Raw genomic sequence first — 9,515 nt, forward strand, 5'->3', positions numbered from 1 at the left:
GCTTGTCCAGTTATTATCCAAAAACCCCTGTCTCGTCAGGATGCTTAGCAACACTTGGAACAGGCTACTGAAGACTCCTCTCACCGCTAGGGAATGTATCAAGATATTAAATGGATGAATCTGGAAGAAAAAAAAACCAAAAGGGGGGGGGGCGGGAAGGCTGCTAAAGATGTGCTCCAGCCTCATCAGAAACAAATTAACTTCTTCCTTTCCTCTGAGGTGTCACTGCCTGACTTGCTGCTGCCTGGCGGCTACAAAAAGTGACGTGCAATTGGGACTAGCAGGACAGATGAAGCCTTCACTGAGCAAGCAGGATGTTCCTTGCCATCAGCAAGAAGTTAGAGACCTCTGCACGCAGGTGCACAGGGCAGGAGAGTTGTCGTAAGTGGCAGCTGCTGTGTACGTCCAAGTGGCTCTGTTATTCTAGGCAAGCCTGAGATGGAGACCACAGAAGTGGATTCAGGCACAATGGAGCAGACAGTTAGTGCAAAAAGAGTATCCTATTCTAAAGAAATTATGTTATTATATAATGTGCCTCTTCTGCCAAGACATCTCCTTTTTAGGGAGAGCAAAATCTGCCACAGAACAGAATGCTGGAAGTTTTGTTGTGTCGGATGAAGAAGAGGAAGGGATGATCAGCAGTGAATTCTGGAACACGCAGTGCACAGCGCAGCATCATCACTCCTGCCGTGGCAGCTGCTGCTTCAGTGCCTTCTTCATTGACTTCCACAACGGACTTGTGAACCACTTCAGAGAGCACCAGCTCGTTGCCAGCTGACATTCCCGAGAAGTCTGCCGTCCCTATGTCAAATGCGTCAGGCATTCCCATGCTGCTCAAAAGGGGTTTCAGATCATAATTTTCTTCCAGTTTAAATCTGGGTAAAGACACCTTCACCTGTGTACAGTCCATCATTTCAGGATTGATCCAATCTATCAGCTTCTCGTATGTAAGTTCTCTTTCCAGCTAAAGAAAAACACAAAAGTTACATCATTAAAATAAGAGAGTCAGTTTCACACAGCCAAAAGTGGTGATTACTGTGTTTACTTAGTGCACAATATGCATCTTTTTTCCAGGGTTTAGACAGTCTCAAGCCAAAGTGCAAATTATGCATCACTACAGACTATGGCCCCAGCTGAGATCAATCCCATATGCTTTTTGGTAGATACGGTAACAATCAGTTCCTTCCACGTAAAGTTTACTTTTATAAAACATTAGATTGCAGGGTTGTTTTTTTTTTTTTTTTTTTTACATTTTTACATATGGGAAGCAAAGGCACAAGAGAACTGATGACAAGGTCCCAAAGGAACTAAACCCAGTTCTTAACCACATGGTTAAGAACTTCTGGTCTCTTATGGTCTCTTAACCACAGGATCCTCCTTCAGGTTGACAGGCTGATGAAAAAGTCTGCTCAGAATGCCCTCTGGAGTCAGCGTTAGAAAGCCTTATTAATAAATTCCTTGTCCAGAGCATGAAATAGCTAAAACTTTTATCGTATCTCCACAACAGAGGAGACTCTACACTTTCCTGTGAGCCTGCTTCCAGGTGGTGGGCCAGAGACAATCTGCCAGCTGTTCAGAAAGGAAGATTTACGGGACAAGCTACAGGACTTCCTAAGAGCTCCCCCAAATCTCCTCACACCATATATGATGTTCACCATACTATGCCTTCATCATAACCAGAGCTAACTTCTAACCAGTAGCAACGTGAGGCATGCCAACCACTTTGGGGGCAGGGAGGTGTGGGACACTTCAGCTGCTGCTGAGCACCAATGACATGAACAGCTTTGGAACTGAACCACAGGTCTGTATGCAATATCTGGAAGGATACAAACCATCTTTGCTTTCAGCTCAACAACTTACACTTTCCAAGCCAGTGGATTCATCCTGGATTGCATCGGGGAGCAGGATGATCATGCTGAGTTCACCACCGACATAAGGGAGCTCAAGGATCTGGGTCTGGAAGTCCCCGATATAGGTCATGTTAAATGTATCTGTCTTGAACATCATCTGCACAGGTTTGGTCTCTTTCTAAAAATAAAGACATGTTAGTACTGAGATAGTATGCTGGTCTCAAAATACGAAGCAGGCATCCAGTTACTCAGAGCTTTTCAGACTTGGGCTAAGGAGAACTAAGCACACCACAGAGTACAGCTCCACCACTGTCTTTTGTAAAGCAAGAAACCAGAAGTAAGGATCCCACATTAATTACTAATGTGGAAATGTCCGAACTTTCCTTTAAGGCAAAGAGGCAAGGACACATAAATCTGCTCACTTAAGAACTAGTGACAAACACTAAACAGAGCTAGTAAGAAGCAGAGCTGGTGTTCCTTGCTTTAAATTAACACAAAATAATTTCAATGTGCGTAATTTCATTTTTAGTCCACGAGGCTCCAAGTGCTACAACAAAGAGAATTAAAATATTTTTAAATGGTACTAAAAGTGCCACGAAAGTCAGAACATTAATTCTTCAAAATCACATAGATAATAAGAAGTGGAAAGATTTTTCTTCTCAATTTCATTCTCTGCTATCACCTTCCATTTTCACATAGAGCCTCAGCTACTACTGTTTACATCACTATTTCCTCCTTTTCAGTTAAGGGTTTGACTGCTTTCTCCCTTACCTTCATGAGATAATCAAGTAAGTAGCTTTTTGTTTTTAAGTTAAAGGCCATTGAAACAATGCTCAGAGAATATAGCAGACATTATTTTGCAGCAGCAATGATACATGAAAACAATGGATAAGCGAAGATAAGGCCACACAGCATGTGAAAAATCAATGCTGGAAAGGCTCCTGGGATGCTAAAGTAAACCTTTGCTACTGGACAGATTGTAAAATAACTAGCTTAAAACTTCAGGTTACACCTGGGATTTCCAATTGCTTATTTGAGCCTACTCACAGACTTCCGCAGTTCATCAATGGCCCGTCATCAGTAGGACGAAAATACAAACTTAAGCCATTTAGTTTTACATTGAAAGAGATCTGCAGTTGTTTGCTTATCTAAAAGTGAGTTCCAGCACTCCCCACGCTTACATCTTTCAACTTCCTCCAATAGTTACCTGGAACCCAAAGGCTCTGATCTTAAAATAATAATTGACTGAAGAAGACTTACATTCAGAAGTTTATGCACATGTAAAAGTGCTCTTTTCTGCCTCCAACCTAAAGGAACATTTATTTTCTTATCTAGACCAGTTTTATGCTAAAATAATCACATTCACTGACTTCCGTGAAATTGTTCATGACTGTCAAATAGCCTGACAGCTTCACTCAACTGTTTTCTTCTCCTCAGTTCTGTTTTAAGTTCTGTAACTACCTAGAGGGCTACCTCTCTCAAACAAACAAGAAGGGTAAAGGAAAAAAGAAGAGACAGAATGAAAGAAATACTTAACTGGAAGTTTCTAGTAATTACACGAAACATAAGAGGAACTAAATAAAGAGAGTGTACATAATAAAGGGAGAGGGTATAAGGAATTTCATACAGCCTACCCAAGGTAACGCTGCTTGAATGATTTATTTCTTTTTTCTTCAGAGTTCAATGTACTAATTTCAGTGTACTTCAGAGTAACAGTGTATTGTCAGCATTTTAGCACATCATACCTTGTTAATCTGAAATGGCATTTCAGCTGTTCTCCCTTTGTTGAACTGCTTTTCCCAGTTGCCTTTGAAATAGATGGCATTCACCAACACAAGTCTGGTCAGTGAATTGAGAATACCCTCTGCCAACAGGTTCTGGATTTTACCTTTATGATACATAGGAAAAAAAAAAACAAAACATTTTTACAGTTTGACCTGTATCTAATTATTATCTAATCTAGTATCCACTCTGTAATTAATACACAATAGAATTATGTACCAAACAGAGCAAGAGCTCAATGACTGTTTTTTTTTTTTTTTAATTCACACTATTTTATCTTGAAATAGCTATTCACCCAAGCCCTGGCTGCCATTAAATACAACAGGGCGTTCTGCAAAACACTCACCTTCAGTCCTTTCCTGTACCCAGCCATTTATTTGTTTTCTAGAATCCTCCCAAGCATGCATGAAGTCAGTCTGTTGTAGTCCAGCATGGTAGAATTTCTGACTTGACTCTATAAATGACTAAAATGGACATTCAGAACAGCTTTTCAGCAATATATTTTGCTCTCATTCCACTACAGGTGACTCTCAAATACACCAAGAATATTTGCTTGATTTCTTCCTCCAGCTTCACACAGAGCCATTAAAGTTTTGTCTGACATGTTCCTATCAGGTTTTATACCACCTGTTTGAACCAGGAATTGCCCACTGTATGTTATTAAGTCAGACGGCTTGTTTACTATGCTAGAAAGTTCTCCATAACTTAATTGAGTAACGATCCGGGTAGTTCCAAGGGCTTTTTGCCTCAGTGAGAGAACATGATTTTGTAAGTTTCTCCCTACATAAATGTCACTGTTAAAAGTTTTCTATTAGTCTAGGAGGTTTAATTCACTGGCGAAATTGATTTTTCTCAGAGAGGAAAAAATATACCTTCTCTCTGATTTAATAGAGTTAGATCTTTATTACCCAGATGCAAAGAGTATAATCCATGTAATTTTTATCTACTAGAGAAATGAAACATTAGCATTCTTCATAAAAAGAATCACTGTAAATCACTCCCAGGAAAAAAAAAAAAGGAGGAAGGAGGAAGCCTTCTATCTTCTTGCTTCTAAGGAAGTATCTAAAGGACCATGTGTAACACAACATCTATTATCTTTATTTAGATCTTCTGATAAGGAAAATCTTACAAGTAATGTACTCTTCTCAGTATGTTCTCTGGATGATTTACGTAACAGAGAAAAACCACAAAATACTGCCCATGCTGAAGAGAAATACCAATTCTTTTTAATCATATTTACCCATGATCAAGGGGAAAGAGATACATCAACCATTTGCTCCACAGCCAAAAATATGAATGGATCATGAAACCCTGAAGATTTAGAGTCTGATGGGTCTTATAATGCTTTGCACCAGTTCACAGACTATCTAAAAGGAGCTTCTCCACCAAGTTCTGATACCAAGCTTTCACACAATCTATCACACTGCTAGGTCTCAGCCTAGAAAATTTGGAAAGTAAAACTCAAAGCCTGCCTTTGGCCTCCAAAGGAAATAGGCAGCAAGCATATGATACTAAAAAACCCCACAAATTTAATGGTTACTTACTGAGAGAAACTCAAATGTCTTTTCTCCATAAAGTCGGTTAGCAGTTCTCAGTATATATTTGGTGTTTGGATCATTAATTTCAGAGAGAAGTGATTGATACCCATTGTGAGCATTCTCAGCTTTGTTCAGAGAAAGCACCTGTAGAAAGATAAACATCCTCAGCAGAGTCCATGCCTTCTCTAAACACACTTGCTTCAGCACATTTTTTTAATGACTTTGGGATTTAAAAACTGTGACTTTCATCACACCTCCCATCTGGAGCTTATTATGCAAGTCACATATGATGCACTCAGCCAGGTGTTGTACAAGTTATAAATTAGGATACAGAAGAGTCAGCAGTGTTTAATTTCCTTCACTGAAGTGAAGCATCAGAGGATCACAGACTGGTGGAAGCTGGAAGGCACTTCTGGATGTCATCAGGTATCAATCCCCCTGCTCAAGCAGGGCCATCTGTAGCTGGTAGCCCAGGACTCTGTCCAGATGGATTTTGAGCATCTCCAAGCATGGCAATAATATAATGTAAATTTGGAGAAACTTTTATAGATTTAAATGAAAAAAAACAAACCAAAACAAAAAACCTCCTCTGCCACTTTGCAAAAGAGGCAAACATATTAACAAAAACGACTGATTACACATTTAATACTGTCATGGCATAAGTAAAATACATGCCAAGTGATATTAGCCACCTGAGCAACTTTAAAAAAAAAAAAAAATTAAACCAAGGTGCTGCTACCATTTTGACATGCATACAGGGTGGATTTTTCTTTTCTTTTTTCTTTTTTTTATGCACAAAAAATGTATAGTCTGATATTATGCCCAATCTAGCTACTTTATGGAGCTAGATTCATCAAATCTACAAAAAAAATCCTAGATACCCGTTAATGAAATATTGAAGAAAGATCTGTCTCAAAAAAAAACCTAAAACCACAAAAAAACCTCATACAACAAAACCCAAGGATCTCAATTTCATATCAAAGAAAGCTCCCCCTATAAAAACAGGTACTACTTATATACATAGCAAAGAAACACCTCTGCTCTCTGAGACCAGAATAACAATAACAGTTTAGTGTAAGTGCAGGTCACAGACATAATACAGATTTGTTGTTCATATGGTCCAAAATTCAATACACTATGTTTATTTAGACATACCTTTGCTATTTGGGCTTCAGTGTTACCCTTTGAACCCAGCAAAATCATAGACAAAGCAGAAGAAATACTAAAAGGTGAAAAGAATAGATTCTGCCTGCTTTTGTTCTCACACAGCTTTCTTAGGAGGTCGAGTGCGAAAGTAGTATTTGCTGCGCAGAGGCTATCCATGGTTCAGAGCCTGAGAGGTAAAACACAAAACGAGAACAGCTCAAATTTATCTGAATACAAACTGGTAAGTTATTTCTGTCTTTTACATTTCCCAGTATGAACTATGCAGCAAGTGTCCTAAGTAGGCTGGGAAATTATCAACTCACTGAAAAACTGATTTGGAGGATCAAGCAACTTAAATCCATACTAGGCACTTGAGTTATGTCAGGGATTTATTGTTTGCTTTTCTGTTTCAATCCCATACCTGTAACAGAGACAGCAGTTCTCACTGTTGTCATTAGATTCTTCAGTGGATAAAGAATATTAATCTTCTGAGATCATCACATACAACAGTATTTTGTTTAGGATTTATTAAAACAAGTCTATTTTGACTTCACAAAGACAATTATTTGCCTTTACAGGAAAGCCAGAGCAAAAAGTTAGGCATCAGAATGACAGAATTACAAACTCTTACCTTCCTTAAGTCTATATATCTTCAGTATTACCTTCAGCTTACTCGTACGTGTGCACGCTGTGTTTTAAACCTAACAGCCACTCTGGTAGAAGTCAGCAGAATTACTTGACCTATAAGATTTAAAAGAAAAAAAAAAAAAAAAAAAAAGTATTTGGTCAGCATGACAGATTACTGCTGTAGTAAAAAAAGAAAAAAAAAAAATCAAAGTCCATTTCAGCATTTCAGTTCCATTTTATTGCCTACAACACAGAAACACATACAATAAATACCCTGCTTACAGACAACTTTACAGTACATGCACACTTCAACATGTGTAACTTGATGTCTGTCATACTTTATATATGAATCAGCTGCCTAAGTGGTTAACTAACCTGAGATTAAACCACACACCTATAAAAGGAGCAATAAATACTAGAATGCTGAGTTAACTACAGATAAGTATCACCAGCCATTGTAAGATATCAGCTGTTAGTAAAGGTTTCCATGTTTTGCAGTGCCTATGTTGCTACAAAATACAAAACCAACACCTAATTCATATTACTAATACATTATCTAAAACACATAGGTGGAAAGAATAAGTTTCTGCATGCATGATTTTCCACCTAAGAAAATTTCTTGCTAGTAGCTTTGCAATAAACAGTACTCACTTTTCTCTTCTCCCGTAATGGAAAGGAGAAGAAAAAAGAAAAGGAAAAAAAAAAAAAAAAGGGGGCAAGCTTAGATGGAAAGAATCCTCCAATTCTGTCTGAAACAAGTAATTTAACTACATGTACTTTACGGTATAAGTAGTAGGCACTTAGTATTTTCAGTTCTTGTCAGTTACAATGAAGACCAGAATTTTCCTACTGTCCTGATACCTGTCAGATTGCTAGCAATATGGTTTTCTGTTCTGGAGGTCAAAATGCACAGAAATAGCAACAGCAGTAAGCAGTATTACCTAGAAAATTTTTGTAGGGCTTCCATGACAGACAAGAACTTACTGACAAAAGGATGCAACTCATACTATTTGCATACCTGAAAATCAGAGCATTTAATCAAATTGTAAATAATATTTCAACAGCTGGGTCACAAGGCTAGGAGTTGTAGCTCTACAGTTATCCATGCATTTTCTGCAGCTCATGAATAGCAATATAACTACTGATACCCTTCTCATCAGAGGAGTTTTGGAGGTAATGCAGAATGACTCTACTTCTAAGGCACAAAAAACCACATGACACAAGCACGTATTTGTCAGTCAGTTGTGAACTGTTTGCTGCAAAATCCTCAGTGATCTGAAGATTTGCCTGCAGCAACTCGTTCCTCACTCTGGTCTCCCCATGGGCTCTGCACGTCAGCGGTGAGGCACTCATGCGGAGGTTTCTAGATGCTCTGATCCTGTGTGTTCCTACTACTATAAATGTGAAGCATATAATCTCAGCAGTAGACACCTATGCTTTAGGACAGTCTTTATGGACAGAAAGGCTGTATCTAGATTAAACAGCAGATACACACCACCACGTTTCTCGTAACTACCAGTTTTGCCACGGGGGACCCTGGCCAGAGCGGGGCACAGCTGTCCTCCAGGCTGTGGCCCAAGAGACAGATCCCGCCGAGACTGCAACATTGATCAGTGCCGGGTATACAAGGATACCTCCTCACCTGGGCTCAGCTGCCTCACAGGAGCCGCAAGCCGACTGTTTCATACACAGCCAGAGGGGAAGCTCGGGGTGGTGGACATCAGGTGGTGCCCACCTCCACAGAAGCAGCTCCATCGGCGGCACAGACACCCCTTTCCCTATCCCCTGAACCAAAGCATGCTTTCCTGAGGGGATTCTGAATTCTGAGAGTTGGGAGCGATGTTAAAACGCTTGCAGGGTAGGATCTCCAACAGCACCAGGTAACGGCTCCCCACTTCGCACCTCTCCAGGGGCAGGCGGTGGGACACGGGGCAGGGGGGGTGACAAAGCCCGGCGACTGCCCCCGCCCCGCCGCCACCGCCCGCTCTCCGCCCCGTCCGCCTCAGCAGGAACGGAGAGGGGCAGGGAGGAGTCCCGATGATCTGATGCTGTCCCAAGACGCTCAAGCACAAGAAGGCAACGGTCTGGCATTCGCCAGGGCGAAAAAGACCCTCCTCTGCCCTCGCACTAGACGTGTCACCATAAAGCACGTTAACACTCAACATTTCCGTGGTGCCCTCGCCACTCCACGACTACAAATAAAAAGCATTCCCTACGCACCACTGCGATTCCAGCTGACAAGAAGCAGAGGCTGCGTCACGAAGGAGGAAAAAAATATCAAAAGCCAGGCCAGGCAGCCTCTACTTCTTTAAAAAAAAAACCAAAACCCACAAGCGCAAGTTTCCCGCAGAAAACGACATCGCCAGGAACAGGGAGCCGCTGCACTCACCCTGCCGGCCGCGGCGCTCCCGTCCTTCCGGGGCCCTTCCTTTCCCTTCCCTTTTCCCGGAGGCGTTGCCGAGTCAAGGGAAAGGGCGGGAGCTCGGCCCCTCTCAGCCGCGCCCCGGACTTCGACTTTAGGGAAAATGGCCGCTGACCGCAGCCGCAGCGGGGAAGTACCGCAGCCCCCACC

At 41.0% G+C, this 9,515-nt stretch overlaps 1 protein-coding gene across 2 annotated transcripts; it reads right to left on the minus strand.

Moving 5' to 3' along the window:
• Nucleotides 1-161: 161 nt before the first annotated feature.
• LOC147601708 (serpin B6-like) lies at nt 162-9,483 on the minus strand. 2 transcript variants are annotated; one of them, XM_086740301.1, is made up of 8 exons: nt 9,333-9,483; nt 6,948-7,057; nt 6,326-6,503; nt 5,177-5,314; nt 3,979-4,096; nt 3,596-3,738; nt 1,861-2,028; nt 162-964 (listed from the first exon to the last, which is right to left on the minus strand). In XM_086740301.1, exons 3-8 carry the CDS (start codon nt 6,491-6,493, stop codon nt 560-562), a joined length of 1,140 nt encoding a protein of 379 aa, XP_086596427.1. In that variant the 5' UTR covers nt 6,494-6,503; nt 6,948-7,057; nt 9,333-9,483; the 3' UTR covers nt 162-559. The 2 variants fall into 2 exon arrangements, with proteins under 2 accessions (XP_086596427.1, XP_086596428.1); XM_086740302.1 differs by lacking the exon at nt 9,333-9,483 and adding an exon at nt 8,586-8,605.
• Nucleotides 9,484-9,515: the final 32 nt, after the last annotated feature.

The sequence above is a fragment of the Chlamydotis macqueenii genome, chromosome 2 (assembly GCF_036417535.1).
Source record: "Chlamydotis macqueenii isolate bChlMac1 chromosome 2, bChlMac1.mat, whole genome shotgun sequence".
Lineage (NCBI taxonomy): Eukaryota > Metazoa > Chordata > Aves > Otidiformes > Otididae > Chlamydotis > Chlamydotis macqueenii.